The sequence below is a fragment of the Plecotus auritus genome (genome assembly GCF_963455305.1).
Source record: "Plecotus auritus genome assembly, chromosome: 1".
Classification (NCBI taxonomy): domain Eukaryota; kingdom Metazoa; phylum Chordata; class Mammalia; order Chiroptera; family Vespertilionidae; genus Plecotus; species Plecotus auritus.
Window position 1 is genome coordinate 103,289,103 of NC_137770.1, and position 16,693 is coordinate 103,305,795.

At 37.8% G+C, this 16,693-nt stretch overlaps 1 protein-coding gene across 4 annotated transcripts in view; it reads left to right on the top strand.

Annotated features, from left to right (window-relative positions):
* ODAD2 (outer dynein arm docking complex subunit 2) overlaps positions 1–16,693 on the top strand; it is a 225,463-nt gene that overhangs the window by 48,383 nt on the left and 160,387 nt on the right. For all 4 annotated transcript variants that reach the window (XM_080688300.1, XM_080688303.1, XM_080688301.1 and 1 more), the window contains 3 exons: positions 5,348–5,553; positions 6,310–6,399; positions 9,044–9,191. In XM_080688300.1, coding sequence (XP_080544426.1) covers positions 5,348–5,553; positions 6,310–6,399; positions 9,044–9,191 — 444 coding nt within the window. The remainder of the gene's footprint in view (positions 1–5,347; positions 5,554–6,309; positions 6,400–9,043; positions 9,192–16,693) is intronic.

Consider the following 16,693-nt stretch of genomic DNA (forward strand, 5'->3'; position numbering starts at 1 on the left):
AAGAGACTTTGCCTATGTCCCAATATATGGTCTATCTTTGAAAATGACCCATGTGCACTTGAGAAGAATGTATATTCTGTGGCTTTGGGGTGAAATGTTCTGAAGATGTCAATTAATTCCATCTGGTCTAGTGAGTCATTTAGGATTGATGTTTCTTTGCTGATTTTTTGTTTAGAGGATTTGTCCAATGGTGATAGTGGGGTATTAAAGTCTCCTACTCTGATGGTATTGCTGTCAATCTCTCCCTTGATATCCTCCAGGAGTTTTTTTTTTTTATGTATTTGGGTGCTCCTGTATTGGGTGCATATATGTTTACCAGAGTTATTTCTTCTTGTTGGATTGCTCCCTTTAGTATTATGAAGTGGCCTTCCTTATCTCTTGTTATGTCCTTCAGTTTGAGATCTAATTTGTCAGATATAAGTATTGCTACCCCAGCTTTTTTTTCAGTTCCATTTGCCTGAAAAACATTTTTCCATCCCTTCACCCTCAGTCTGTGTGCGTCTTTTTTTTTGAGGTGGGTTTCTTGTAGACAGCAGATATATGGGTCTTGTTTTCTTATCCAAACCGTTACCATATGTCTTTTGCTTGGGCATTTAATCCATTTACATTTAAAGTTATTATTGATAGGTACTTATTTGTCACCATTTTTATTCTTTACCCCTGTGTTCCTTCTTCGCTTCCTATTTCTTTTTTCTTTTTTTTTTTTTTTTTTTTTACAGCAGACCCTTTAGCATTTCTTGCATTGCTGGTTTGGTGGTAATAAATTCTCTTAGTCCTTTTTTGTCTGTGAAGCTTCTGATTTCACCTTCAATTTTGATTGATAACCTTGCTGGGTACAGTATTCTTGGATTCAGACCCTTCCTTTGCATGACTTTGTATATTTCATTCCATTCCCTTCTGGCCCGATGAGTTTCTGTTGAGAAATCAGTTGCTAGTCTGATGGGGGTTCCTTTGTATGTAACTTTCTGTCTCTCTCTTGCCGCTTTTAAGATTCTTACTTTATCGTTGTTGTTTGCCAATTTAATTATAATGTGCCTTGACGTCAGTCTTTTGGGGTTCATTTTGCTTGGGACTCTGTGAGCTTCTTGGATTTGTGTGGGTTTTTTATTCCCTATATCAGGGAAGTTTTCTGTCATTATTTCTTGAAACTGGTTTTCTATTCCTTGCTCAGCTTCCTTTCCTTCTGGAACCCCTATTATGCGGATGTTGTTTTGTTTCGTGTTGTCCCAAAGTTCCCTTAGGCTCTCCTCCTGCCTTTTAATTTTTTTTTCTAAGAGTTGCTCTACTTGGGTATTTTTTCCCATCTTGTCTTCTAGCTCACTGATGCGGTCCTCTGCTTCTTCTAGTCTACTCTTGATGCTTTCTATTGAGTTCTTTACAGCAGCGATGTCATTTTTCATTTCTTCTTGGTTCTTCTTCATTTCCTCTTGGTTCTTGCTCATATTGTCAAATTTGTCTTCCATTCTTTTCAGCCACCTTATGACCATTTCTCTGAATTCTTTCTCTGGAAGGTTGCTTGCCTCCATTTTGTTTACTTCCTTTTCTGGTGATGCCTGCTTTTCTTTCGTATGCGGGCTGTTTCTTTGTCTCCCCATGGTCTCTCTTCTCTGGATGTCTGGTTATGTAGTTCTCTCTCTCCAGTGATTCTAGAGCAGGGGTGGGCAAACTTTTTGACTCGAGGGCCACAATGGGTTCTTAAACTGGACCGGAGGGCTGGAACAAAAGCATGGATGGAGTGTTTGTGTGAACTAATATAAATTCAAAGTAAAGGAGCGGAGGGGAGAGCAAGAGAACTGGATAGAACAGCCGGATCCAGCCCGTGGGCCATAGTTTGCCCATGGCTGTTCTAGAGTATAAACACCACAAAGGAGGCAGTTCATCTGCTACAGATCTGGCACCAAACTCTCCTGAAGGAATAGGACCCGGGAGCTATGTTTGTGTCTCTGTAATTCATGCACCTGGTTCTCAGCGGTCCATTCAGGTGCCCCACTGGCATCCAACACATGGTCCACTAGCTCTGAATCTTGTACACTTTTAATGTTTAATACTGAGCATCATCTTTCCTTTCCAGTGAAACAAAAAGAAAATTTAAAAATAAACAGGAACAAAATTACAATAGAGAAATGTCTATTCCAAATAAGATCCTACAGGTTCTGCTGATTCTCCCATTAAGTGGCAGGGCTCAAGTCATCATTAGGAGAGAACTTTATTTTAAAAGTGTCATCTTAGACTGCAAGGATGTCCGTTAAACATGCCAAAGGAAAAGCCATGTTGTCAAAATGCCCACTTAACCCACCCAAACATCTCAAACCCACCCTTTCCTGACCTTCTATAACCACGCCCCCCTTTTAAGTGTTTTTTTTTTTTTCTTTTTTTAAACAAGAGAAAGCAGATAGGTACATGTTGGTAAATGCTAACTGTCCATATTCACATGGAGGCACAGTGTAATCTCTGAGCCCAATATACAGAGAAAAGAGGAAAAAAACTAGAATTCTATGCACTACTACACCGGGACTTAGCAACCTGCAGATCCCAGCAGAGCTAAGGGAGCCGAAGGTTTTTCTTTTTTTCCCACAGAGCACTGTGGTGTTGATTCCATTAAGTTTTTCTTGAGACAGGAAGGGATAAAAATGAATTTGGACCAGAAAGGGGCAATGATTCTTTTCCCACAGTATTCTGCTCAAGGTACACCATGCCCCCCCCCCCCCAAAAAAAAAAATAAGGTGAGAACAGTGATGTAAAGGAGAGAAAAGAGACCTCAAAAACAGGGCAACTGAGCACAAGGGGGCGGCCTGGGGGAGGGGGGGAGAATGCAACTTGTTCCTAGGTACTGGAGAAAATTTTAAAAAGATTGGAATCCATCAGTATTTATTAGTCATCTTCTCCTTCATCTTCCTTTCCTTTTTCCCCCTCATCATCATCTTCATCTTCTTCACCTTCATCCTCATCCCCTTCTTCATCAATATCTTCCAATCCTTCCTCTTCATCATCATCATCATCATCTTCTTATATATATTCTTATTAATTTTTTTGTCAGCTCATTTTATTGATTACTGAGAGAGAAGTTTTGAATTGTTCCAATTGTGGATTTATCTATTTTTGCTTTTGGTTCTGTTTTTGCATCATATATTTTGAAGTTCTGTTGTTTAGTTAATACACAATTAGAATTGTGTGTTAATTGACTCTGTTATTATGTATCTCCCTCTTTATCCTTGATTATTATTTATTTTGAAGTCTATTTTGTCTCATTTTAATATAACTATTCTACTTCCTTTTAATTGTTTTTAATGGAATATTTTCTCTAGCATTTTACTTTTGATATATTTATATTTTTAATACAAAGTGGTTTCTTTTAGACGACAAATAGTTGTGTTTTTCTTTTTCATCCATTTTCATTTAACATAACTATTGATAAAGTTAAATTTAAATTTACTATCTTGCTAGTTGTTTATATTTGTCCCATTTGTTCTTTGTTCTTTTTTTCCCTTCTTTTTAAGTCCTTTTGAATTGAGTTCTTAGAAATGATTCAATTTTATTTATGCTATTAATTAGTCAGTTACACTTTTTAAAAAGTTTCTTAGTTGCTGCCCTGGAGCTATATATATATATATATATATATATATATATATATATATATATATATAATTTATTATGTCCCACTTTAAATAATACTATACAATTTCACAAATAGTTTAAGAACCTCATGATAGTGTACTTGAATGCCTCTCCCTGTCCTTTGTGCTATTGTTGTCATATATTTTATTTTTATATACTGACCCCTCAAAGCACTGTTACTACTTATGCTTCAGTAAATTATATTTTAGAATGATTAAAAATAATAGAGTTTTATATTTATTTTTTCCATTTCTATAGATTATTTCTCTGTATAGATCCGATGTTTCTGACTGGCCTTCTGAGAGTGAATTCTCTTGGTTTTTGTTCATCTGTGAAAGACTTTATTTTCACCATCAAATTTGAAAGATTTTTTGGGTCTCAGTATAGAATTTTGAGTTGACAGGTTTTTCTTTCCTTACTAGAGGCCCGGTGCATGAAATTAGTGCATGGCGGAGGGGTCCCCTCAGCCCAGCCGCACTCTCTCCAATCCGGGACCCCTCGGGGGATGTCCGACTGCCGGTTTAGGCCCTAACCCAGGGATCGGGCCTAAACCGGCAGTTGGACATCCCTCTCACAATCTGGGACCGCTGGCTCCTAACTGCTTACCTGCCTGCCTGCCTGATCGCCCTTAACTGCCCCCCCCACCAGCCTGGCCGCCCCTAACTGCCTCCCGCCACCAGCCTGGTCACCTTCAATTGCCCCCCCCTGCTGGCCTGGTCACCCCCTAACTGCCCTCCTCTGCCAGCCTGGTTGCCCCTAACTGCCCCCCCCTGCCAGCCTGGTCACCTCAAACTGCCCCCTCTGCCGGCCTGGTCACCCCCAATTGCCCCCCCTACTGGCCTGGTCGCCCCCAACTGCCCCACCTGCTGGCCGGGTTGCCCCTAACTGCTCCTCCCTGCCAGCCTGGTTGCCCCTCACTGTCCACCCCCCTGCCAGCCTGGTTGCCCCTCACGCATCCCCCTGCTATCCTGGTCACCCCCAACTGTCTCCCCTGCTGGCCTGGTCGCCCCTCACTGCCCCCCCTGCCCCGCCAGCCTGGTTGCCCCATGCTGCCTGCTGTTCAGTCATTTGATCATCCCTCACTAACCCCCCTGCTGGACTGGTTGCCCCACGCAGCCTGCTGTTCAGTCGTTTGGTCATCCTTTACTAACCCCCCCTGCCGGCCTGATCACCCCACACAGCCTGCTGTTCGGTCATTACTGTGAGGGTGTCCTGACCAATTTGCATATTACCCTTTTAGTCGTATAGATTATTACTTTAAAGACATAATTTTATTTTCTTCTGGTTTACATTGTTTCTGGTGAGAAGCCTCTTTTAACCATTATGTTTCCTCCTCTGTCTATAATGTGTCTTACATGCCTGACCAGGTAAAGATTTTCTTTTTATCCTTGATTTCAGCAATTTGAATATGAAGACTCCCAGTCAATATAGGGTTTGAATTTAATTTTTTCTAGTGGTGATGAGCCGTGAGAAGGTTCCGTCCTGCAGTTGTGTCTGTGTGTGCTACAGCAGAGGTGAAGTTTAGGAACTTCACATTACTATCAGTCTAACTCCAGTAGAGGCCTTGGTGCTGAAGTTATCCTTAGTCAGTTGTGTCAGTGAGTAACAGAAGGAAGATGTGTCTGAGACTTCCTTTTCTGAATTTACCACCAATGTTAATTTTCAGATAGCACTAGATAATTCAGAAGGGATATCATTGTAAATACTGTACTTAATTTTTTCTTTAATAAAGCAAACTAGATTTAATGAAGAATTGCAAAAGGGAAAGGATCAGCCTAATGAGACACCTAAGAAGGAAGCAGCAGGTGCCTTACGTAAAGCTATTCCTGGCTCAGACAAGAGTACGCTGGAGAAGAACCAAATTAATTTGGGGAAGAATAACATGATCAAGAGATTAGAGCCAAGTTTAAACTGGAAGACCACTATTGATTCCAAAGAGTATGTAGACATTTGCATGATGGGATTTTAAAAACATCTTTAGTGACCATATTTGCCTAATTTTTACAGAACTTTATTTCGTAGTAGAAAATACAGAGTAGTATTCCTTCCTGCTCCTCTTTCTATTTCAAGCAGAGAGATTTGACAGGAAACAGGGTTTATATGTGGGTTCTGGCAAGGGAATGGAAGAACACAATTCACTTTCTTGTAGTTGGGAAGTTGGGCAAATAACTTGAAAAAGATGATAAAACACACAGAGAAATCACATGGGCTACTTGTTAAGTGGAAGGTGAATTTTTAAATTCAGCTTTTCTCATGTGCTTATTTTTTTTTAATTAAGAATTTACCTAAGTGTTTAATGAAAACCAAGTAGGTGCCAAGGACTATGCTAAAGCTGGGGACACATGGAAAATGAGATACAGGCCTTCCTGTAACATTGGGTGGAGAAGGTAAAAAAAAAAAAGGCAACTATGATCAGGGCAGTAATCCACTAGATTAAAAGATACAGAGTAAAGGCTTTCACAATGATGGCAGCCTGTGAAGACCTGTTCCTAGTACAAAGGAATACTGAACAAATTGCTTCTTCATCATAGAAAATGCATGGCTGTGCTCAAAGGACAAACATATGTCAGGTCGTCCTTCTCTGTGTCTGGAAAACACAATTTGGGTGCATGAAAATGTTGGAATACTTGTATACATTTCTATTTTTAATTTCCTATTAATCATCAAAAAGTAACTAATAGAGAATGTTTTTAGACACAGAACCTCACTTCATGAGGAAAAACATGGCGGAAGACTTGAAAAGTCAGCACCATCTGTTTCACCTGGAAAAGCACAATTAGTTCGGTATGTTTCTGTTAACACAACCAGTTCTTTAACACCATTTCTTACCTGACATGCTAACTAATCCTAACTAATGGCATTCTTCCTCTTAGGGTGCCAAGATATCTATATTGACAGTTACTAGTAGTGTTGCACAATGATCATACTGGATTTCTTTTAGTGCAGAGTTACTGGAAGAAATGCCAGAAATCTCACATTATAAAGTTTTCATACTTGGGGAAAAAACTTTAAGATACTCTACTACATTTATACTATGGGGGGGGGGTTGTCAACATAATAAACTCTTCAATTTGTTTGACAATTCTTCAACTTTTTATTTTTAAATAATTATAGATTCACAAAAAGTTGCAGAGATAGTACAGAGAGGTCTCATCTCCCCTCCACCTAGCTTCCCCCAAGGTTACATCTGGGGTAACTACAGCATAATATTAAAACCAGGAGAGTAGCATTGGTACAATGTCTATGTATACTTCATGCCATTTTGTCACATGTAGATGGTGTGGTGACTATGGCAATCTGGAAACAGGACTGTTCCATCACTACACAGAACTCCCTCCTCCTACTCCTTATAGTCACACCCACTCCCTTTCCCCCCATCAGTCCCAGTCCCTGGCAACTGTTAATCTGTTTTCCATTTCTATAATTTTGTCATTTTGAGAATGTCATATAAACATAATCATACATTTTTTGTACTGGCTGTGTTTTTCATCACCATAATACCCTTGACATTCATCTAAGTTGTTGCATGTATTAGTAATTTGTCTCTCTCTCTCTGTCTCTCTCTCTCTCTCTTTTTTTTTTTTGCTAAGTAGTATTCCATGGTATGGATGTACCATACTGTAATTTCTCACCTATTGACGGAAATTTTCATTCCTCTCAGTTTTTGGCTATTACAATTAAAGTGGTTGTAAATAATCATAGACAAATTTCTATATGGATGTAAGCTTTCATTTCTCTAGGGTAAATGCCCAATTGCTGACACATGTAGTAATTGTGTGTTTAGCTTTGTAAGAAATTGCCAGATTCTTCCAGAGCGGCTGTGCCATTTTACTATCCTACTAGCAATGTATGAGACTCAGTTTCTTCTTATCCTTGCCAGCATTTGGTATTGCCATATTTTTTATTTCCGCTGTACTAAAAGATGTATAGTGTTGTCTCATTATGGTCTTAGCATTTCCTTAAATGGCTAGTGATATTGAACATCTTTTCATGAGCTTATTGCTCATGTATGTTCTTCAGTGAACTGTCTTGTATGTCTTTTGCTTATTTTCCAATGAGATCATGTTTTGTTTTTAAATGCTGTGTTTTGGGAGTTCTTTATCTATTTTGGGTATCCTAGGTTAGATATGTAGTTTGCAGATATTTTCTTCTCTCTGTAATTTGTTTTTTCATTTTCTTAATATAGGGTCTCTCATAAAACAAGTTTTTAATTTTGATAAAGTTCAATGTATCATTTTTTCTTTTATAAATTGTGCTTTTGATGTCATGTCTAAGAACTCTTCGTGATGCCTCTAGTCCTGAAGATTTTCTCCTTTCTTTTTCTCTAAAAGTTGTGTTATTTTTACATTAAAGACTGTGATTCATTTTGAGTTAATTTTATATGTAAGGTGTGAGGCTTAGGCCAAGCTTCACTTTTTTGCCTATTGAGGCCCAGATGCTCCAGCACCATTTGATGAAAAGACTGTCTTTTCATCATTGAATTGCTTTTGCATTGTTATAAAAAACCAGTTGGGTGTGCTTATGTGAGTCTATTTCTGGGTCTCTATTATATTCAGTTGATTTTTATTTGTAGCCTTTCATGAATACCACACTGTCTTGATTACTGTAACTATTTAGTAAAACTTGAAATCTGGTAAAGTGGTTATTCTCACCTTCTTGTAAAAAATTGTTTTAGCTATTTTAGTTCCCTTCCTTTTCACATAAATTCAGAATAATCTTGCCATATCTATTTTTAAAAATGTGCCAAGGATTTATACTATGGGGGGGGGGTTGTGTCTAACAGATGTTTTTACTATGTAGACTAATTTAATCTATGAACACTATGTGTGTCGTCATTTGGACTTTTCATTTATTTTACCAGAATTTTGTAGTTTTCAGCATACAAGTCCTGTACAAAATTTTGTTAGATTTATATCTAGAACTATAGACTCCAGTACAATGCTGAATAGCAGTGGTCAAAGTGGACATCCTTGTTTGTGCTTGATCTTAGGGGAAAACGTCTTTCTCTATAGTAAGTATGGTCATAGTGTCTTTTTTTAAAAAAATATATTTTATTGATATTTTACAGAGAGGAAGGGAGAGAGATAGAGAGCTAGAAACATCGATGAGAGAGAAACATCGATCAGCTGCCTCCTGCACACCTCCCACTGGGGATGTGCCCACAACCAAGGTACATGCCCTTGACCAGAATCGAACCCGGGACCCTTCAGTCCGCAGGGCGACGCTCTATCCACTGAGCCAAACCGGTTTCGGCTGATAGTGTCAGTTTTGTACATATTCTTTATCAAGTTGAGGAAGTGCCCCCCTGTTATTGTTTTTTTTGAGGGTTTTTATCATTTAGGTACATGTTGCTGAAATAGTAACGTTATAAGCATGTACATGCTGTAACATAAATATATTCATTATATGTTCTTGTTGTTATTCTTAGTAAGAGTGCTGAAAAGGTTGAGGAAATTGTTAGTGAGAGCTCCTCAGAGAGCGAAGAAGATGAAGAACCACCTGATCATCGTCAGGAAGCAAATGCAGATTTGCCATCGGAATATTGGCAAATTCAGAAGCTGGTGAAATATTTGAAGGTAAGACAAATCCTTTGTACTATGTTTGCAATGTTTATTTTTAAATCCTTGCCGCAAAATGTATATTCTGCTTCCAAGTTTATTGTATGTTTCTTTCAAATAAGGGTTGTAGGAACCCTATTTTTATTTAAGTGTGTACAGGGAGGAAGGTCTTCTTCCCTCTAGGATGACAAGGTTAGTCCTCCTGGAGCAGGCAGGCTGCCTAGAGCCAACTGTCTTGCCTTGCTGGGGCAGCACCAGATACTGTGACTTACCACCAGTGAGGTGTGACGGAAAGAGCATGAATTTTTGAAGTTGGACTAAATTTTCTGCTGTACCACTTACTAGCAGTGTGGCTGTTCAAAACTTTGGTTTTGAGCCTTATTTTTCTCAACCTATGGTATAAAATAAGTATCCTATAGGATTAGTTTAAGGATTGAGAAAACATTTGAAACATGTGACATAGTGTCTGATACACAGTAGGTACTTAAAATATTCATTGATGCATTTTCATTATTACCTTCAGTAATAAAACATACATGTGAAAACAGTTTACATAATAACTGGCCATATAATGTATTTAAGTACTTGGATGTTGGGGAGGAAATCAAAGAAAATGATTTGCCGAAACCCAGATTAATATTATTTTCTGATATTGGATAGCTGATATTGATCATGTCTAGGCTGTGTTTAAAGCAAAAGTCCAGAAGTACTTGTGAAAACAACATTATGGCTTATCTCATGTTTTGCTTCTGCTTCTCCATGTCTTTGGTCAAATCAACATGGACATTTGCCAGTGCCTTTGCATACTTAAAGATTTTTAGTTAACTCCTAAAGTGCTAATGGGTACTTTTCCTGTGCCTTTGAGGTCTTCCAGAACTGACAGGTAAAATAGACTATTAGTGCATTTTTTGTGTGTGTGAATTCTCCAAGGCCCTCTGCATGGATACAGCCTTGTAGGCATAAGTCAGTTGAACAAGTTTTTCTTGCAAGAAACATATGCCCCTTCCTCTGTTAGACACAGCCTCAGCTGCAATTTCTAGAAAAAAACAAGTTTTTCTGAACCCCATGGAAAGGTAGTCAAGAAATTTAGAAAATGGGGAAAGAATTCTAATTCTGCTTAGAGAATTAAAATTTAGACATTGCTGATTCAAAGGAACTTACTAACATCATTGAAAGCAAGAGCAGTTAATTATCTAATCTTGGTAATCATTCCATAATATATCTGTATATTAAATCAGCACATTGTACACTTTAAATAGAGATAATTATATTTGTCAATTATTCCTCAAGAAAGTTGAAAAAACACAAAATGTTAACAGCACAGTCAAAGTTGAAAGTAGGCATATTTCCAAGCATCAGGACAGGAGCAAGTAGGAGAGAAGTGATCACAATCTAATGTCAAGCCTTGCTTGTAGCATTTGCCATGCTCTAAATGTGTGTCTGCTGCTAACAGTGAGTCATTCTTGCATAACTATTAATATGTTTATATGCATAGTGTACTTTATACAAATCCTATTTAGTGGTGTTCCAAGAAATAACAAATTTGGAAGCAAAATAAGTCATTAAATTTTAATTGAGATTTCCACTGTAGCCTTGTCAAGCTCTCTAAGTAGATCTGAATGTTACGATTTTTGGATGTACTACCCAATAATTTTGCTGGCATTTTTTGGTGTTTGAATATTATTACAATTTGTTCTTTCTAAGTAATTTAACAGAAGAAATGCAAAGGGGGAAGATGACGTGAATATGTTGTGGAACACTCCATTATAAAACCAGAAACTGATCTAAAATCTGAATTCATAAAAACAACAAAGACTTAGATGGCCAATCCAGAATCAGGACAAGCAGATAAATATTTTCATCATTAAAAAAGGAAATGAGCTTATGTAAAGCAAACCCTAATGCCTGCCTTGGCTATGCTTTTAGAAGCCTCTTAAGAATTTGACCAATGTCAAAACAAAATGAAAGAAAAATTATTTTTTTACATCTAAAATATTAGCCAAGAAACAAAAACCAGCACTGTTGGATAGGAAAATCAATGCTTTGTGTGCTTTAAAATTTAATTTTAAGAATGATATTTTATAAATGTAAATATTTTAATATCATTTTTCAATTTTTAAAAGGACTTATTTGGCCTTTATATTGTGTTAATGTTCCTCTATTTTAGTGTTTTCTGGTCTCAAATGTCAGGTAGAGATAATTTTTAAATGTTGTTGTAATATATATATATATATATATATGGCTTATTTTTGTACAGAACACCTCTGAAATTTTTAGTATTGCTATCACAAAAAAAATGATACACTGTTTAACATTATTCTCTAGTATGGTCAGGATTATTATTTTTACAATGTAAATAAAGTTTAGGAAAAAGTATGGGGTAATGTGATTTCTGGAATTCCTGAGAATTTCTGGGAATTCTGATTTCTTATTCAAAATTTTGAAGATTCATATCTGTTGGGAATTTGGAAACACTAGCATGGAGCACAGGCTGGAGTTCAGGCCCCATGGTCCATCCTGTAACCCCTTGATAGGTGTCTTTGTGCACAAGCCATACATACAGTCAACATGGTGGCTCAGCTGGGCGTGCACGGCAGCAATGTCCAGACTCAGGAGACCTTCCTGGCAGTGCCTTGATCCTTTGCTGAACTTTAGAGCTGCCCACGATCTCTCCTCTACTCATAAAGAGCATATCACCCATCTGGATAAAAGATTGGCAGTGTAGAACTTTTGTCATCCAAAACTTGGGTAGCTTGAGCCAGATGAGCCTTGGTGGTCAGACATGGCCTTTGGAAGAGCCCTGGTGTTTATCCAGATGATTCTGGTCTATTAACTGCATTTCACTGGTGAAAGAAAATAGTCAAAGGGGCGCAAGCATCAGCAGGGCCAGGAGCAGAATAACAGATTAGTAGTTAGCAGCATGATCTTCAATATCAGAAAGACTTCAGTTGAGTCAGGATCTGCCACTACTAGTTCAATAGCCTTGGGAAAGCTGGTGGGTCTCTCTAGACTTCACTTTCCTCATTGGTCAAGATGGCAAAATAAAAGTTCCCATATTTTAGGATTATTGTGAATATTAAATAAAATATAATAAATGTAAGGTATTGGCAATAATAATAATTTCTGTTACATATTATTGCTATAGACAGTGTATAGTGTGGAGTCTTGACATACACAGGTGATCTCAACTTTTGCTTTAAGTTTTCTAGCAACCATCAAAAGGAGAGAAATGCAGTGAGTTAATATGTTGAGGGAAAGACTCTTAATCATAATAAGATAGAAATAACCCAGTTGCCATGTGTGTAACCCATCCTGGTACTAAGAGCAGAAGGAATTTTCTCCCTGAGGACTTAAAGGGGCAGACTGTGAGTGAGGTGGTGAATGTCTGCTTCAATAATATCCTCTCAGTGAACATGGTAAGGAGGTTCTCAAAATAGTCTAGTTATTGGATAACTATTTTAAGTTTTTCAACTATTTAGGATAAATACATATAATACTAGGCCAAAAAGGGATGCACTATTTCTGTCCCAGAACAGCTAAGAAAAACATTTATTGATGAAGTGCTATTTAAGCTTGCACAAGTTCTTCATCAATAAATTATGTGCAAATGTGGTACTTTTGGCCAGACAGTAAATTGCTTGGAATTATTATAGTTCCCACAGGTAAATATTCTTAGCATAGCCAATAAAAGAAAAAGTATATCTACAAATGATTTCAAGGTTTTGATGCAGATAAATATTTTATATGGAGATACAAAAGGATATTAAAAGTCTTTGAAATGCAAAATTGAATGTCTCTAGGTAATCTCAAAATAAATACACTTGACATTTTATTTTATAAAATTATATCTAAATGTAGACTTAAACTAGCAGAGAAATGTTAATGTTGACCTGACTTTCTACTTAATTTTCCAAGTACAGCAATGTCTGTAATTGTTGAAAAAAATTTGATGAGCTCATTAATACTCAAATGGGTCAATGAACTATAGTTATTATTTATCCAGAGCTATGAGCTCAGATCTTGGCATGCAAGTAAAGGGAGTTTGTATTTAATTATTTGGCTTTGACATACGTTCATTACATCTTGCAAGTTTTATATATGTATATATTCTTTTAATCTGGATTTTTTAGAATACAATTTAATTTTTTTCAGATGAATATTTATTCAGAATTGTGGAAAGCCATATTTTTACATAAGACTTTATGACTTGACAATTTTTTTAGTTTTCTTTTTATTGTTGTCACTATTACAGATGTCCTCATTTTCTCCTTCTTTGCCCACCTCCACCCAGCCCCTGTTCCTCCCTCCCCTCTGGTCATCTCCACACTGTTGTCTGTGCCTACTATGGGATATATATATATATATATATGTATATATATATATATATATATATATATATATATATATATATATATATATGTTTTTTGGTTAATCCCTTCACCTTCTTTCATCCAGTCTCCTCTTCCCCCTCCCCTCTGACAGCTGTCAGTCTTTTCTGTCTATCTATGCCTCTGTTTCTATTTTGTTTGTCAGTTTACTTTGTAGAACACAATTTACTTTTTAAACTAATGAATACTTGGCTTTTTACTCGCCACATTCCAACTTCTTTTTCCCCCATGTAGCTGATGACTTTGTACCCTGATTCTAAATTAAGCAATATCCCCCGTTTCAGCTACCTTACTGAGATGCACTTGCATTCTGCCTTCTCCAATCATTAAGGTTCAGCACGTCTGTCTTATCAGCTGTCTGTCCTATCAGAGACCATATTAAATTATTTGTCTTGCAGTGGTCTTGCTAGTGAGTACCGCCTTGCCTCTCAACCCTTTGCCCAAAAGATGTGACTGGGAGAGCGCAAGGTTCTTGAGGGGCCAGGCTGTGCCATTCTTCACACTCAGGTCCTTGAGAACAGTTCTTCCTCCCTGCAAACCACAATTCTTCCTTCTGCATTGCTGACTTTCTGCAACTTCTCTTCCTCTTCTCTCTCCTCCTTTTTCTGCTCCCTGTCTCCTTGTAGGTGTACTGTTTTGTATACTGCATTTGCTAGCTTTATAAGGATATTATTTTCTTCCCTGGCCAGAAATGCTCTAAAATCTTGCAGTTATAATGTTTTGCTTTGGATCAGTTCTTGCTTCTGGGGGAGATGGTTCATTAAGGTGTATGCATCACACTAGTTCTGTTAATCTCTAAAAATACAGAAGTTTCACTCACTTCTAAATCATGTATGTGGAGAACCCTTTTGTGAAATAGAAGAGTTGGAAGATTTTTTTGTGTGTGTTTGGAAATGCGGACTTATTAGTCACAAGTATTATGACATAAATTAATGCAAGTGGGTTCCCTTTAGTAATGTGAGATAAAATGTTGAAAGGTCATAATTATATGCATTTCATATACATTGTTGTAAGTGTTCTTTTTTAAAATTTTATTAACTTATTTTTAAATTCTTTATTGTTGAAAGTATTACATATATCTCCTTTTCCTCCCATTGACTTCTCCCAGCCCGCTCCCTCCCCACAGCACAGTCCCTCACCTCCTCCCTACTGTCTGTATCCATTGGTTATGCTTATATGCATGCATACAAATACTTTGGTTAATCTCTTATTCTCCCACTCCCACCCTCCTCTGCCTTCTCCTCCGTGGTTTGACAGTCTGTTCAATACTTCTATGTCTCTGGACCTGTTTTTGTTCATCAGTTTATGTAGTTCATTATATTCCACAAATAAGTGAGATCATGTGATATTTATCTTTCACCAACTGGCTTATTTCGCTTAGCATAATGCTCTCCAGGTCCATCATGCTGCTGCAAATGGTAAGAGTTCTTTCTTTTTAAAAAATATATTTTATTGCTTTTAGAGAGGAAAGGAGAGGGAGAGAGAGAAATAGAAACATTAATGATGAGAGAGAACCATTGATTGGCTGCCTCGTGCACGCCCCCTACTGGGGAATCGAGCCTGCAACCAGACATGTGCCTTTGACCAGAATTGAACCCAGGACCCTTCAGTCCGCAGGCCGACGCTCTATCCATTGAGCCAAACCAGCTCGGGCAAGTTCTTTTTTACCGCAGCGTAGTATTCTATTGTGAAGATGTACTATAGTTTTTTAATCCACTCATCTGCTGATGGGCACTTAGGCTGTTTCCAAATCTTAGCTATTGTAAATTGTGCTGCTGTGAACATAGGGGTGCACATATTCTTTATGATTTCTTGGAGATATATTCCTAGAAGTGGTATTACTGTGTCAAATGGGAGTTCCATTTTTTAAATTTTGAGGAAACTCCATTCTGTTTTCCACAGTGGCTGCACCATTCTGCATTCCCACCAGCAGTACTAGGGTTCCTTTTTCTCCACATCCTCTTCAGCACTTGTCATTTGTTGATTTGTTGATGATAGTCATTCTGACAGGTGTGAGATGGTACCTCACTGTCATTTTGCTTTGCATCTCTCAGATGTTAGTGACTTAGAGTATTTTTTTCATATGCCTCTTGACTATTAGTATGTCCATTTTGGAGAAGTGTCTAGTTAGGTCCTTTACCCATTTTTTTATTGGATTGTTTATCTTCCTTTTGTTAAGTTGTATGAGTTCCCTATAAATGTTGGAGGTTAAACCCTTATCAGATATAACATTGACAGATATGCTCTCCCATACAGTGGGCTCTCTTATTGTTTTGTTGATGGTTTCTTTTGCTGTGCAGAAGCTTTTTATTTTGATGTAGTCCCATTTGTTTATTTTCTCCTTAATTTCCATTGCCCTAGCCTAGGAGCTGTATCGGTAAAGATATTGCTGCAACAAATGTCTTCTATTTTGCTGCCGATAGCTTTTTCTAAGATTTTTATGGTTTCCCCTTTTATGTTTATGTCCTTTATCCATTTTGAATTTATTTTTGTGTTTGGTGTAAGTTGGTGGTCTAGTTTCATTTTTTTGCATGTATCTGTCTAATTTTCCCAACACCATTTGTTGAAGAGACTGTCTTGACTCTCCTGTATGCTCTTGCCTCCTTTGTCAAATATTAATTGACCATAGTGGTTTGGGTCAATGTCTGGGTTCTCTATTCTATTCCATTGATCTATATGTCTGTTCTTGTGCCAATAACAGGCAGTTTTGAGAACAGTGGCTTTGTAGTATAGCTTGATATCTGGTATTGAGATCCCTCCAACTTGGTTCTTCTTTCTAAGGATTGCTGCAGCTATTCAGGAATGAAGGGTTTTTTTAATGTAAATTCATAAATGTGGTACCAGCCTTGAATGTGATATTGGGGCAATCTTTGTTCCTATGTTCTAGGGAAACTAGAGGCCCGGTGCACAAAATTCGTGCACGGGGCGGGGGGTGTCCCTCAGCCCAGCCTGCACCCTCTCCAATCTGGGACCCCTCGAGGGATGTCCAACTGCCTGTCAGACATCCCTCTCACAATCCAGGACTGCTGGCTCCAAACTGCTCACCTGCCTGCCTTCCTGATTGCCCCTAACTGCTTCTGCCTGCCAGTCTGATCACCCCCTAACCACTCCCCTGCCAGCCTGATTGATGTC